At 37.9% G+C, this 16,764-nt stretch overlaps 1 protein-coding gene across 1 annotated transcript; it reads right to left on the bottom strand.

The window, feature by feature from the left end:
• Positions 1-2,188: 2,188 nt before the first annotated feature.
• Positions 2,189-2,880, bottom strand: LOC123925947 (ubiquitin-conjugating enzyme E2 N-like). Its single transcript, XM_045979581.1, has one exon. The coding sequence runs from the start codon at positions 2,866-2,868 to the stop codon at positions 2,410-2,412; it is 459 nt and encodes a 152-aa protein (XP_045835537.1). The 5' UTR covers positions 2,869-2,880; the 3' UTR covers positions 2,189-2,409.
• Positions 2,881-16,764: the final 13,884 nt, after the last annotated feature.

Raw genomic sequence — 16,764 nt, 5'->3', positions numbered from 1 at the left:
AGCAAAAAAAGGGAAGAAACTCATCAGAAAGAACCCCAAGTATAAGATTTATATATTATCAGGACAAACACAAATTCACAGAAACACTGGCAGAAGGAAAAATTGGGAGAGTGGTTATAAATTCTCAGTGTGGGCGAGGAAGTTTATTTTAATTCTTCCCGGATGTATTCTTTCTGGAGTCTGCCACGTGGGTTTTCAGACAATGATGTTCCCTGAGTTAGGTCCTCCTGCTCCCCTCAAGGGGGTGGGCTCTGAGGAAACTGTTTTTCTTCAGGCTTTTGTTCTCTGGGGGGTTTTATGTTCTTTCATCTGTTTTCTCTCACCTTGACAGCTTTTGATGGTTTTTGGAGTTTTAGAGGAGAGCAAATTGCACCCAGACCTCCCTCTCAGAGAGAAGCCTCAGAATGATCCACAGAGCTGCTGGCAGAGTCGGTTCCTAGTCAGGGTCCCTGGGGATGCAGGAGCTCCTCGTTGTACCCAATACCAGGGCAGCGGTGGCTGTCTAGGCAGCTCCAGACTGCCAGAGAGGTTCCAAGCAGAGATTACACACTGAGATTTTCCCGCTGTCCCGGGCTGGGAATGTCTGGTTTTTCCGGATGCCAGAGCTCCAGGCTAATGCCTATGAGCACCTCTCCCAAGGGAGGGTGTGGGACGCAGCATGTGTTTCAGGATTGCCATCTGGCCAGGCTCCCAGCCCCTCACGGGAGCCGTACCCCACTCGTTCTCGGGCGCGCTGCATTCAGGTGCACTGGCGGCTCAGGGATGGAGACCTGATTTCTCAGCCGCACTCTCTCTGGCTCAGCACCAGGGGAGGCTGTCCTGGGTCCAGGGACTTAAGTCCCTGTCTCTAACCGCCCAGATTCCCACTGTTCCCCCCCACCCCGCCCCGCGATCCTTTGCTCTTTGTTTTTTGAGTGCTTTCAACCAGACTCCAAGTTAATGCTGGTCCCCAGACGCAGGGCACTCTCGTATTGGGGTATTACTTTCCAATCGCTCACCTCTGGTGGCTCCCTCCCCCTTTTGTTTATCTTCCGATATGTCCGACGCTCCCAGTCTGCTTTACCTGCCTCTGGCATCTTCTGCTCCTGTAGAGATCCAGACGTGTATAATTCTGGTCTCAGGCTGATTTCATAGGTGGTCGGAGTTCCCTGGTAGGTAATCAGCTCACTTTAGGGTACAGGTTGAAAAGGCGCCTCTCCTACTTCCCCGCCATCTTGACTCCTCCGCCTTTCACCTTTTTTCAATCTTTAAGCACCAATACATACGTGCGTGCACACACACATACACACACATGCGCATACACACACATGCACATACACACACAGAAACACACAGAGGTTTGTACAACAGAAATAAGAAATGAATCACATGAGCATAAAGAAGAATATGTTCACTATGATGTTAATCTAATAACAACTGGGCCAGCTTAGGCGGGTCAAAAAGGAATAGAAGGGAGGGAAGCACATAAATATGGCTTCATGTTTTATGTTCCCTGCTAGCCAGGCTTCTGGTATATACATCTCCAGATCCTCGCCAGCATTTTTGTGTGTTTCTAGTAAGCCCAACAGTAACCAATCTTCACATCCCTTCAATCAAGAATTCTTTATTCTGTTTCAGTAATTATACCACACCTAACATCATAACATGTTCTCTCTCTGGAACTTCTGTTCTAGTCATTTCATTAACAGATTTGCATATAATGTCTCTTTTTTTTTTTTTAGAATAACAAAAAATATTTTACTAAAACATAAGATTTACAGAAGTTTCCAGACAAGCCATACAAAATGGTCACAAGCTTTTTCTTGAAGGAAGGATTCTACACTTGACAGCAAAGTCACAATGTTATTAGTGAGGGCTGTGATGTTTGTTTAATGTTCCCATTTTGGTTCAAACAATCAAGCTTGCCCATCTACAGCGTCTAAATAAAGTTAGACTTGGCTAGAGAGCATATTCTAAAGAACTGGTTAGCTGCTTTTAACCAATGCAATTAGATCACCATAAAAAGGGGGAAAGGAGCCCATAAAATTAAAATAAAAGTACCTCTCCCCCTCAAAAAAGTAATAAAGAAAAACACCCACACCCCTGCAGCTAACCCTGACAACTACCTTCATTCACAGCGCTTTACACTTAAATCGGGATGGGGAAAATGAATAAAAGCAGAGAAGGGCCGCTGCTTTTAAATGTTTCACAACAATCCAGATGGTACTTCTAGCCTCTGCTCATGCTTTACAACAGTGAATCAGGACAAGACATAGATTTGCTAATGTGCATTTAATCACCAAAGGACTGAAGATGTCTGGGCTTTTATTCTGTAATGTTTCTAAGACTGTGTCCATTAAATACAAACAAAAAAGGAAGAAGTCTTGGCAGAACAGGATAAGTGATGCACACTTGATGATCAGATCGATTTTAAATATTATTCATGGCATATAGCCTAGTCCATGCTCTAGCTGTTTCTATGGCTTGGGCCTCGTTGGTCTTCCACTGCTCTGCTACATGGTTTGCTAACGGATCATCCGGATTGGGAGCACTTAACAAAGCCTGGATCGATAGCAGAACTGTGCGGATCTGCAGTGCTGGGGACCACTTATCTTTCAAAATATCTAAACATATTCTTCCCAACTTGTCTACATTAGGATGATAAATTTTGGTCATGAAACGTACTTTAGGGGCTGCCATCGGGTATTCTTCTGGTAGGAATAGTTCAAGCTTAAAAGTCCTTCCCTCAAAGGGGGAATCCTGGGGTCCAGCAATGACCACATGAAAATAACAGGTGTTGCTCTCATCTGGTTCTGCTTTAATGCCAGGAACTGGTTCTGCCAGCAAACGCTGGGTTTCCTTGATAATCCTGCGGGGCAGCCCGGCCATCTTGTCAGATCCCGAGTTCCTGCATATAATGTCTCTTGTTTGAAATGTATTATGTTAGGGGCAGCAAACATTTATGGAATATCTTCTGTGTACCAGGAAATACACAAAAAATGGAAATATGAAGCTTGTAACATGGAAAGAAGGAAAAAAATTATAATGGAAAGTATTAGTATGTTATAGTAGATATGAACTTAAAGTGCTAGGTGAGTACCTAATTCCTGGTAGGGACAGGGTCCAAAAGAGGAAGTGGTGTTGGAGGTAAATTCTGAAAGATGAGTTGTTTATTAGGAAGACTACAGATGCTGACTACTCTAAGCAGAGACATACAGTTCAATATAAATATCTATACCATGAGCTGGGGATATGAGGCTTCATGTCATGTTAAGTAGCCAGTTCTACAACTTTTAGAAAATGAAGAATTATTGAAATGTTTAATACATGAAAGTGATGTGATAGATTTTCATTTTAGTAGGATAGGTCTTACCCTATAAAAGATGGATGGGAATGAAAAATTGTTAGGCATATATGGGGACCAGTGGATATTTGAGTTTGATAACAGCATCAGGTTCAGACAAGCCATCCAGCCAATCCAATCTGGATAGGTTAATCAAAAATTTGTGGGACATGGGTTTATTTTTTTATATGGTATGGAAGAATCATTGAAGACTTTGGTTAGCATTTAGAGAAATATCTCTGGAAAATCAATGTAAGATTGATTGGATCTTTCCAATCCTTAGTAACGGTGGAGATGGGAAACTGATTCAGAGTAATTTACAATAAGTTGAATCAAAGAATATGAGGCTGAAGTTGGGTAAAGTCAGGAATTATATAGAAGAGAGAATGACTCAGATATTCAATGCATAGAGAGACTTTGTCTTTCTTATTTAGAGTTTTTTCACTTGTGACTACATTTTATCCTATATAGATTAATTTATTTTGCTTATTGTTTCTATCTAGAACTGGAATATTGGCTCTATGAATCATTTGTCTTTTTTTGCTCAGTATTTTATCCAAAGAACAATACCTAATGCAAATTTGTTGATTGAATGAAAAAAAAAAAAAGGTATCGAGTTACAGAGAACTAAAGAACTTTGAGGGGCGCCTGGGTGGCTCAGTGGGTTAAGCCGCTGCCTTCGGCTCAGGTCATGATCTCAGGGTCCTGGGATCGAGTCCCGCTTCGGGCTCTCTGCTCAGCAGCGAGCCTGCTTCCCTCTCTCTCTCTCTCTCTCTGCCTGCCTCTCTGCCTAGTTGTGATTTCTCTCTGTCAAATAAATAAATAAAATCTTTAAAAAAAAAAAAAAAAAAAAAAGAACTTTGAATCCTATCACCTACACAGCATAGCGCTCATACTCTGAAAATTAGGAAGCAACTCTCATGGTTGCTAGTCTGATTCTTGTGGGGATATTTTTGGAGTTTGAGAAATAGTAACTTTTAAATATTATTTTTTTTTAAATGCAGTTGATTATCATTGCTTGTAGTGTGTTCTATAAAGTCACTGTGCATACTGAATTAGTGAATATTGATCTGTTGGTCCTAGGGGAAATATGTATACATATCTTACATAAATTATAATCTTAAATCCTAAAAAATTATAATTATAATTATAATAAAAATCCTCATCCTGGTAGATTCTATTTTCTTTTTTTGCAAAACAGAAAAGTCAGAACTGTGACCACTCTGGTGATAGGTGCCAAATTTGGGATTTAAACCCTGTGTAGCTGGCCCCAGAATCAGAGCTTTTTACACGACACTGTGCTGATCCTTACCATCTTTACCCTCTCATTATCTGTGTGAGAGCTCGTTTTCTGTATGACAGGATGGCTTAGCATTGGCCTCTTCAACCTCACCTGGGAAAATGCATCAGAAACTCAAATTTTGTAGAGGTCTGTTCTGTGCATGCATTCCCATGAATGATTGCAAAAGCGCAACAGTAGTATTGATTTTCAGGTTATAAGTACATATATACAGTACATACATACAAAAAAAAAGGAGAATTTGCAAATAACCCTAAATACAGAATCCATTCATAATGATAAACTATACTTACTTTTATGTGGATGTGTAGTAATCAGCTACTTCTACATTCCAGAATAGTGTATGTCAATTCAGGTATTTCATCTAAGTAATATGAGAATCAAACATTAGATGGTATTATTACTATATACATTACCTGATATTTGATTAATTAATTAAATTATCTTGTGATTTTTGTTACATATAGAAATAGCTAAAGTGCTCTATGTTACTTCTTTTCTCAATGGATTCACTATCTAGAAAAAGTTCTCTGTATACCTGTTCTTTCATAAATTTGTCCTAAACTCTAAAATACACAGTCTCAAATGTGATCCATAACATCTGCCTTCAATTATGGCTTTTAAAAATTTATATATTTACCATAGTATTAAAATGCCAGTTAATTAAAAATATCAGGTATATTTTCAGCCATATCAGAACTTATCTTTTAATGTTAAAACATGGTCTAAGGAAATCACAGTCTACACAAAATCAGAGGGATTTTAGCCAGTGAAGATGACCCACAAGACTTATGTGCAGAGATCATCCTTCAGAATCTCTTCTAACTACTTTTAAAATACTGTCCTGGAACATCTTCATTTTGAAGAAATACTATGCTCTTCTATAGAGAATAATTGGAATTTTCTTTAATTTTTTAAAAAATTAATCTTAATAACATATTGTAGGTAATTTTCAACACTGAGAATTAGGAGAGAGAATCTCTGGTTGTATGGTGGTGTGTGGCATTGATTGACATGAAACCAGGACTAATTGTATTAACATTTAACTGTCTTCCATAGATCACCTGGAGCTTTTAGGGATAGTTGCAGTGTCTAGCAATAGCACATCACTCTCAGTCGTCAGTTCTTATTTTCAGAGAAACAAATGAGGATATTGCTAACTTGTATAAGACAGATGAACTGGTAAATAATCAAATTGGGCCTGAGAACTGGGGAGTAATCAAATTGGGCCTAACTTTCCTGTTTCCATTATACTGCTGGGTCTCCTGCAACTAAAGTTTTTTTGAAACAGTTGAAAGACCACTTGCTGTTGATATAGGCAAGCTCAGTGAGAGGGGTTAAGCCTTTATCTCTTATATGGCAATCTCTGGCTTTTTTGTTGTTTAATGTACCAGCATTCGTCATCTTCTTGTGTCCACCTTACATCGCAAATAAAAAAGCAATCAAAGTCTTTGAGTTAAAACTATTTTACTATTTTGTGGTAAATACGAGTTACCCATAATTTTTGTTGGACCAGGACCACCCTCAATCAGTAATCATGGTTTTCTGTGTGAAACTTCCACACTCATTCTTTATCTGGTTTCCAATTAGGAAGCACCTTGGGAGTAGAAAAGAGTAGGCTTAAGTTGTGATACTAACTCATTTATCATGACCTCTTATAGACCAGATGTTTGTGTCCTTTCCAAATTCATACATTGAGCCAACCCCCGAACCTCCACCACCGTGTAACTGTACTTGGAAGTAGATCCTGTGAGGAGATAATGAAGGGTAAATGAGGTCACAGGGGTAGGGCCCTAATCTGATAGGGCTGATGCTTTTAGAAGAGGACACACCAGAGCCCTTTCTTTCTGAACACACACTTAGAGGAAGGGCTACATGAAGACCAAATGGTCATCTGCAAGCCAGGAAAAGCATCCTCACCAGAAACTGAATCCTACTGGGACCTGATCTTGGACTCTGTGGTCTCCAGAACTGGAAAAAAAATGAATTTTTGTTGTTTAAACCGCCCAATATACGTATTTTATTATGGCAGCCCAAGCTGACAGCCATGATCTGCTTCACATCCCCAGCTGGATTATGAAACTCAATTACCTCTTACATTTCTTCTCTGAATCTAAAGTCATATATGTTGTATATTTGCCTCCCTCCATCTACCTTTGTCTTTTTTCCTTCTTCCCTTCCTTTGTTTTCTTTTGTCTTTTTTCTTTTTAAAAAATTTTATTTCATTTTTTCAGTGTTCCAGCATTCACTGTTTATGCACCACAGCCAGTGCCCCATGCAATATGTGCCCTCCTTAATACCCACCGCCAGGCTCGCCCATGCCCCCACCCTCTCCCCGCCAAAACCCGGTTTGTTTCTCAGAGTCCACAGTCTCTCAATTTACGTCAATTCACTTTTTCTTTCCTTCTCCTAATGTCCTCCCCTCCAGTTTACGCCAATCCACTTTTTCTTTCCTTCTCCTAATGTCCTCCATATTATTCCTTATGCTCCCCAAGTAAGTGAAACCATATGAGAATTGATTTTCTCTGCTTGACTTATTTCTCTTAGCATAATCTCCTCCAGTCCCATCTAGTTGATACACAGGTTGGACATTCATCCTTTCTGATGGCTGCGTGATAGTCCATTGCATGTATGGACCATACATAGCTATCCAAGCCTCACTCAAAAAAATTGAAAAATCTCAAATACACCAACTCTCTTTACACCTTAAAGAACTGGAAAATCAGCAACAAATTAAGCCAACCCCACATGCAAGAAGGGAAATAATTAAGATTAGAGCAGAGATCAATGAATTAGAAACTAGAAATACAGTAGAAGACATCAACGAAACTAGAAGCTGGTTCCTTTTCTTTCTCTTTTTCTTTCTTTTATTTTCCTTTCTTTTCCATTCTTTTCTTTTTTCCTTCCCCAAAATGATTTTTTAAAGAGACTTTCAAAGAAAACAGAATTCCTTTTCTTGTTTTCTTTTTATAATTTCCTTCCTCCCTCCCTCCCTCCTTTCTTTCTTTCTTTCTTTCTTTCTTTCTTTCTTTCTTTCTTTCTCTTTTTCTCTTTTGGAGAGAGGAAGAGCAAATGTGAATGGGGGACAGGAGGGGCAGAGGGAGTGAGAATCTTAAGTAGGTTTCATGCCAGCACAGAACCTTATGTGAGGCTTGATCTCAAGACCCTGAGATCATGACCTGAGCCAAAACCAAGAGTCAAACACTTAAACAACTAAGCCATCCAGGTGCCCCAATATGATTCTGCCCCTTTAGTTTTACTCCAAGACTGAATGAACTGCTAGTTAGCTGTCTTCTATCAAGAGACATGCAAGGTTTGGCTTTTGAGCTGCTTGCCTATTAACTGCTTGTTTGTTCATTTAATCTGAACAGACCACTTCTGTCTCTAAGAGATTTTGAATGACATTAGAATTCATAGAAATTTAGCCTTGGCTACTTCTCTCCAAATAGATACTAGAACATTTTTTAATAGAGTCCAATAAAAGGGCAGAAACTTAGAAAAACGAAGAAGTTGAGGAAGAAAAAAAGAAATAGACATCTCTTGATTCAGGGGAAACAGCATAGAAAATTTCTGACTGGAAATTGGGGGATTTGGTAGGATTTGGCTGGTATTTCTATATTAAAGGGGGAATAATGTTTTTTCTTAGATCTCATTTTCCATATCATTGGTTGTACATAGTTTCATGGAATAGAGAGAATTACACGTATTTTCTTCACAAAGATTTATTTTTGTGAAACACAAGGCAGTTGTAATTTCTTATGGCTTTCAAGAACAATGATCATTTCAGTAATAGGTAGTGGACCTTGTTTTGAGCACAAATTCTGAGAGAGATTTTGAAAAAAATGTTCCACTTGGAAAAAAAGGTTTTGAAAAACATGTTCCATTTGGAAACGTTTTGTATAAATTGATATATTAAAGTCAGGAAAAGATTATTTCCTAGACAGGTTTAATGAAGCCCTTATATTATTGTCAAAAAATATTTTAGAAGACCACTTATCCTCATTCAGTTCTTTGTCTTAGTTTCTATCCTTTATCATTAGAACCTCCATCAGCTCTAAGAAACAACCACATTTTTTTTTTACTGTGTTCTACATACTAGTCTCCATATTTAGGGGAAAATAATAGCAAAAAGAAAGAAGCACATTTAGTGATGACAACCACATCATAAAATACATGCTTAAGAATTCACATGGTTTAGAAACACAAAGAGAAAATGAACTGTGTTACGTGGAATGATCATGTAAGGCTTTATAGAAGGAGGGGGACGTATTGCATGGAGCACTGGGTGTGGTGCATAAACAATGTATTCTGGAACACTGAAAAGAAATAAAATGAAGAAAAAAAAAAAGAAAATGGACATAAGCAGAGTCTTGAAGTGCTGAAACTATTTTCATTTACTAAGACCGGGTTTTGTTTAAGATAAGAGAAGAACCTGAGCAAAAGGAGGCATGATTAAATGAAAGCGTGGATTCAGCACCTGTCCTTAAAACTTCATACTGAGGGCACTGCACATTTTGGGTGGTGTAGGTTGTGGACAATAAGGACATTCTTTTTTTTTTTTTTTTCCCAAGGAAAGTCATTTTTTATGGTATCAGTTTTGGTACTGTTGATAGTTGAGTTTAAAGACTTGATAAAGCAACAATTAAGAGCATTTTGATCAAACTATGGACATTATTTTTGGTTTCTGCTTTCCTGATTTATTTTACTTTACCTTTAAAATGAAATAAACAAAGCAACAAAAGTGCCTGATTGGTTTTAAAATTTTATGTGTTATTTTGTGTTACAATTTTGAATTAACATTTTCCCAGACTTACCTGCTTTACCACTACCTATTTATTTACTACTGCATGTAAATGTCTGCCCTTATGGTATTTTAAAAATAATATCCAGCACTGAACAAGTAGATGATCTGGTATGTCTTTGAAGTATAGGACAATAGGACATTATTTCCACTAAGGACTCTAAGTGTCACAAAGTTTTCTAGGAATACAACTCTAGTTTTTCACCTTTTTAAAAAAATTCTAGTTTCATTGAGATACTGTGTAAGTTTAAGGTGTAAAACATGATGATTTGATACTTTTATCTACTGTGAAGTGATTACCACAATAAGTTTCACTAACACATTCATCATCTCACAATCACAATTGTGTGTATGTCTGTGTGTGTGTGTGTGTGTTTAGTGATAATTCACTCTCTTAGCTACTTCCAAGTATGTAATACATTATTGTTCATGGTCATTATCATGCTGTATCTAATTTCACTATTTCTGAAATGCTCCTTATGTCCCTCCCTCTGCCCATGGTTTTTCCATGTGTGCATCTGTGGTTTTTTGTTCTTACCTGCTTCATTGATCCATTCTTTAGCTGTGTCTATTCTGTTGTTAAAAGGATCCATTGAGTCCTTAATCTCATGTTGTTTTGCTGAGTCTCCCCCCAGTTCTAAAATTTTCATTTGATTCTATTTTATAGTTTCTTGTTCTTTGTGAAATTCTTCACTTTGACGTCAAAATTCTCCCTTGGGCCTGTATCTATTGTTTACTGTTTCTAAAGTCTTGTACACATCTGGTCATTTTTTATTATTTATGAAAAATCATAGATACAATTTGAGACTCTGGGGTGGCATTTTCTTCCTTCAGCCCCTCTTTCTTTTCTTGATGGCATTAGGGAAAGAACAAATGACCATAAATCCAAATGGGAAAGGGGTTCATTTGAAACTGACTTTTGGTCTATAAGGTTTGGTCAACTTCTAGTTAACACTGGTTCCAAATAGTTGCCCTTTGAGCACCTCAGTTGAAAGCTGGGGTGGTGGGGTGGCTGCCAGGATTGTTGTATCTCAGTGGACTTTGAACTCTGTTTTTGTTTCCTTAGCCTCTGGGACATTTTCAGGACCTTTTCTTGGTTTATCAGCAATCTGGCTGAGGATATTATTATAGATTTGGCAAATACTTTAGGACATAACTGTGATTTGTAATGTATTTTTTTATACTAGGCTCTTCTTTTTCTCTACAATATGCACCTCCCTTCAATTCTCACTGAATTGGTGGTTTTTCGATGTCTTCAAGTAGTTTTTTATAATGTATACAGTATTTCCAATTACTCTTGGCCAGAGAGTTTGTCTTGTAAAAGCTAATCTACCGTAACTTGAAATGGAAGTTTCTCCCAGTTTTTATTTCAGTGTTTTAGTCTGTTTCATAGTGATCATACTCTCTTTTGTCTTATGATAACACGAAGCAGATGAAGCAAAAAGTTTTTCTCTGGTTCTTGAAGTAATTCTTTTTTTCAGAATTATTCTCTTTTAATTTGGGGGTCAAATTTTTATTTTGTGTGTGTGGCACATCTTTTTTTTTTTTAATATTTTATTTATTTATTTGACAGAGAGAGATCACAAGTAGGCAGAGAGGCAGGCAGAGAGAGAGAGAAGGAAGCAGGCTCCCCACTGAGCAGAGAGTCCGATGCGGGGCTCGATCCCAGGACCTGAGATCATGACCTGAGCCGAAGGCAGAGGCTTAACCCACTGAGCCACCCAGGCGCCCCGTGTGGCACATCTTTAATCTGTTTTATATTACTATGTTTTTCTAGTTACTCATCATTCCCTTTGAAGACATATTTAGGCTCAGTATTTTCTTATGACTAAGGTGAGCTGGTGGTTATTAGCCTCCCTCACTGTCCACTGATACGTTGTTTACTAACCCATTTCAGGACTGTGACTTGAAGATCTAATTGATGTACAAAATACCTTACTTAGCTTGAAATTGCTAGAAGTCATGGCTAAACTAGAATCTGCCTAGTCAGATGCTCAGAAGGATAACATCGATAAAATAGGTGCAAGAATATTGCTCCTCCGAGACAGCAGGGCTATGATGAAACAATAGGAGCATGCCTGCTTACCTCTGCTGATAGCATTTGTGTACATTTACATTTTATATTATACTGTCCTAGCAAATAAACAAAATAGTTTATCTGTCACTTTTTACTAAAATGCAGTTAGGTCTCCTCTTACCCCAAATGTAAGTTACTTAATAATCTTACTGAATCCTTATGATAACCCTGTGATGTAAATACCATTATTATTCCCTTTACTACCTGAGAGAATTATGAATAATAAGTGAATTCATGTATACAAAGCTTTGGTCCTGACATTTCATGAGAAAACTGTACATGTAAAAGTCCTGGATGTTGTCATATTTTTGGCAGTTTTATTTCACTTTTTCTGAACAGTATTGAATACACACAGAGTTTTAGACAGGACAAACCCAAGCACCCAAGCAAAATTTGGTTGTTAGGTGAAAGCAAAAGAGCCATGGTCCCAGGGTAAAACACTGTCTTCTTCCTGAGTGCTTACTTCTAATAGAGTAGTCCCATTAGGAAGCATGTTTTTGAGAGACACATTTGAAAGTGCATTGGTGAAACTGTGAAATATATAAAAAAAACTGTGAAGTGCTTCTTTTTTTTTAAAGTGTCAACAAAAGTTTAGCTGGTCTGTTCTAGATAAGCAGGTGGAGTATCTTTGCATACTATATTAATTCCAGGGAAGTTTCCTTATGAGGAGTGTGTACTCTCTAAAACTGAAACCAATGCTGGTGAGACTTTTCATAGTAAGGATGAAAATACCATTATCCTTTTGTCAATATCCAAAAGCACATTATTTAGCATAATTATGTTTTTAATATCTACAATGGAAAATATAAAGACTTACACATGCATGAGTAGGAACTAAGTTATGTGTGATTCCTCTAGTATTTGTTGGACTATCATATACTAAATAAAGTGGTTTATGTAACAACCATAGGGAGTGCTTTTTTTTTTTTTTTAAGAGAGAGAGGGCACAAGCTGAGGGTGGCAAGAGGAGAGGCAGAAGAAGAGAGAGAATCTTAAGCAAACTCCACGCTCAGTTCAGAGCCTGATTGGGGCTCCATTTCATGATGCTGAGATCATGACCTGAGCTGAAATCAAGACTTGGATGCTTCACCAACTGAGCCCCTCAGACACCTCCAAGGAGTGCCTTTTATTTCTAATATGCTGTTCTTAGTAGAATTAATTGTCAGAATGTTAATGAATCATAGAAAAGCAAACTTGTTAGTAGTTTATTATATTGGCAAACCCTTTAAAAGTCCTAAATATATGTTTTTAAAAAGAAAATATTTTAAAGACTTTTTAATTAGGTAGATATATTTTTTAATTTTTTATTTCTTATTATTTATAAACATATAATGTATTTTTATCCCCAGAGGTACAGGTCTGTGAATCGTCAGGTTTACACACTTCACAGCACTCAATTAGGTAGATATTTTAAGAAGTAAAATATTGGACCACTTATGATTCAGTTTTTAAGTCTGAAAGCAGCATCTTTGGCTGAATAATATCCCTGCGTGTGTGTTTGTGTGTGTGTGTGTGTGTGTGTGTGTGTGTCTACCACATCTTCTTCATCTATTCATCCATTGAGGGACATTTAGGTTGTTCCCATATTTTAGCTGTTATAAATAATGCTGCAGTGAAGATGGAGATACATATGGCTTTTTGAATTCATATTTTCTTTTTCCCTGGACAAATACCTAGAAGTGGAATTGCTGGATCACATGTTACTTCCTTTTTTAATTTTTTGAGGAATCACCATACTACTTTCCAGAGTGGCTGCACCAATTTACATTCCCACCAACAGTACACAAAGACTCCCTTTTCCCCACATTCTTGCCAACATTTGTTATTTCTTGTATTTTGATAACAGCCGTTCTAACAGGTGTGAGGAGATACCTCATTGCGGTTTTGATCCTGCACAGTAGGACTGACTTTTAAATCTACATTGTGATTGTCAAGCACAGGGTTCAGTAATGCGTAGTCCTTCTGCAGCTATGCAGGGCTATAGTATAGTGTCAGGAACCTGCCTCACTAAGCAGGCCCTACTATTGACAGCAGGTCAATATGGGGCCTTAAATTTACAGGATTATGAACACTGTCTTAAATTGTTTTTTTTTAAAAAAAGGTTAAAAAATAATTGACCACTTTGAACAAAAGAATAAACAAATATTATAAATCCAAAATAATTAAATACCATAAACATCACAACCTCAAGGAAAAAATGTTTTTATTAACTATTTGACACAAATTAATCATACCTTTTCCCCTTACATTTATAGTTGCTTCTTCTCATACCAATGATTTCTTGAAATCTCTTACACAGGGAGAATAGAAATGGTCAGTCTTTTCTTTACCAAAGTTGAACAGTTTTTTTTGTTGTTATTTTTTTGTTATTTTTTAATATTGAGAGTTTGGAATATCTTACAACTCATACCTATGGCATAAGCTTCTATAACTAAAACTATAAACACAAGAATATGATAAATTCTATTTCTCATGCTTCTTATTAAAAAAGCATCATGCATTTATAATTATATATGCTGCATGGTCAGGTACAGTATGACAACAGAATTTTTTTGAGTGGGTGTTTCTGAAGCCTTTTTTTTTTTCATTTTTTTTTTCCTTTTTATTATTATGTTGAGTTAGCACAATTGAATTCTTTGATGACTGGAAGTATTCTCCATAGAGAACTTTTGGGTACCAAATATTTCAAACATTGTTTCTCCTCCAAATACTTCTAATGCTAATCTCCAAAACACATTCCTACTGATGTATGACTGTATTTTTTTTATTGCTACATAATAATTTACTGCAAATTTTGTGGCTTAAATCACATATTTTCTGTAGATCAGACATTCAGGAATGACATAACTGGCATGTCTGCTCAGTGTATCCCTGAGTTAAAATCGAAGTGTCAGCCAGGACTGCAGTTCTCTTCTGGTCCTAGGGTCCTCTTCCACCTCTGGATGTTGGCAGAATTCAGTTTCTTGTAAGTACTGAGGTCCCTGTTACCTGCTGGCTATTGTCAGGGTAATGTTCTTAGAGGCTACCTGGAGGGCCTTGCCTCATGATCCCCACAGGCACTTCCTAATTAGCTTTCTTCTAGGCCAGCCAGATGTGGCTTTTTTTTTTTTTCAGCATAACAGTATTCATTGTTTTTGCACAACACACAGTGCTCCATGTAAAACGTGCCCTCCCTATTACCCACCACCTGATCCCCCAACCTCCCACCCCTGACCCTTCAAAACCCTCAGGCTGTTTTTCAGAGTCCATAGTCTCTTATGGTTTGCCTCCCCTTCCAAATTTTTTTTTTTTTTAATAAACATATAATGTATTTTTATCCCCAGGGGTACAGGTCTGTGAATTACCAGGTTTACACACTTCACAGCACTCACGATAGCACTTACCCTCCCCAATGTCCACAACCCCCTCCCCTCTCCCAACCCCACCTCCCCCCAGCAACCCCCAGTTTGTTTTGTGAGATTAAGAGTCATTTATGGTTTGTCTCCCTCCCAATCCCGTCTTGTTTCATTTATTCTTCTCCTATCCCCCTAACCCACCATGTTGCTTCTCCATGTCCTCATATCAGGGAGATCATATGATAGTTGTCTTTCTCCGATTGACTTATTTCACTAAGCATGATACCCTCTAGTTCCATCCACGTTGTCGCAAATGGCAAGATTTCATTTCTTTTGATGGCTGCATAGTATTCCATTGTGTATATATACCACCTCTTCTTTATCCATTCATCTGTTGATGGACATCTAGGTTCTGTCCATAGTTTGGCTATTGTAGACATTGCTGGTATAAACATTCGGGTACACGTGCCCCTTCGGATCACTATGTTTGTATCTTTAGGGTAAATACCCAGTAGTGCAATTGCTGGGTCATAGGGTAGTTCTATTTTCAACATTTTGAGGAACCTCCATGCTGTTTTCCAGAGTGGTTGCACCAGCTTGCATTCCCACCAACAGTGTAGGAGGGTTCCCCTTTCTCCGCATCCTCAGCAGCATCTGTCATTTCCTGACTTGTTAATTTTAGCCATTCTGACTGGTGTGAGGTGATATCTCATTGTGGTTTTGATTTGTATTTCCCTGATGCCGAGTGATGTGGAGCACTTTTTCATGTGTCTGTTGGCCATCTGGATGTCTTCTTTGCAGAAATGTCTGTTCATGTCCTCTGCCCATTTCTTGATTGGATTGTTTGTTCTTTGGGTGTTGAGTTTGCTAAGTTCCTTATAGATTTTGGATACTAGCCCTTTACCTGATATGTCGTTTGCAAATATCTTCTCCCATTCTGTCAGTTGTCTTTTGGTTTTGTGAACTGTTTCCTTTGCTGTGCAAAAGCTTTTGATCTTGATGAAATCCCAATAGTTCATTTTGCCCTTGCTTCCCTTGCCTTTGCCGTTGTTCCTAGGAAGATGTTGCTACGGCTGAGGTCGAAGAGGTTGCTGCCTGCATTCTCCTCAAGGATTTGGATGGGTTCCTTTCTCACATTGAGGTCCTTCATCCATTTGGATTCTATTTTCGTGTGTGGTGTAAGGAAGTGGTCCAATTTCATTTTTCTGCATGTGGCTGCCCAATTTTCCCAGCACCATTTATTGAAGAGGCTGTCTTTTTTCCATTGGACATTCTTTCATGCTTTGTCGAAGATTAGTTGACCATAGAGTTGAGGGTCGATTTCTGGGCTCTCTATTCTGTTCCACTGATCTATGTGTCTGTTTTTGTGCCAGTACCATGCTGTCTTGATGATGACAGCTTTGTAATAGAGCTTGAAGTCCGGAATTGTGATGCCACCAACTTTGGCTTTCTTTTTCAATATTCCTTTGGCTATTCGAGGTCTTTTCTGGTTCCATATAAATTTTAGGATTATTTGTTCCATTTCTTTGAAAAAAATGGATGGTATTTTGATAGGGATTGCATTAAATGTGTAGATTGCTTTAGGTAGCATAGACATTTTCACAATATCTATTCTTCCAATCCAGGAGCATGGAACATATTTCCATTTCTTTGTGTCTTTCTCAATTTCTTTCATGAGTCCTTTATAATTTTCTGCGTATAAATTCTTAGCCTCTTTGGTTAGGTTTATTCCTAGGTATCTTATAGTTTTGGGTGCAGTTGTAAATGGGATTGACACCTTAATTTCTGTTTCTTCTGTCTTGTTGTTGGTGTACAGAAATGCAACTGATTTCTGTGCATTGATTTTATATCCTGACACTTTACTGAATTCCTGTACAAGTTCTAGCAGTTTGGGAGTGGAGTCTTTTGGGTTTTCCACATATAGTATCA

Source organism: Meles meles, chromosome 15 (genome assembly GCF_922984935.1).
Source record: "Meles meles chromosome 15, mMelMel3.1 paternal haplotype, whole genome shotgun sequence".
Classification (NCBI taxonomy): domain Eukaryota; kingdom Metazoa; phylum Chordata; class Mammalia; order Carnivora; family Mustelidae; genus Meles; species Meles meles.
The sequence above is the reverse complement of the archived record's forward strand: the minus strand, read 5'-3'. Positions and strand labels throughout refer to the sequence as shown.

Excerpts from the sequence above, each read along its gene's own strand:
- LOC123925947 (XM_045979581.1), bottom strand. The coding sequence starts at position 2,868 with ATGGCCGGGCTGCCCCGCAGGATTATCAAGGAAACCCAGCGTTTGCTG.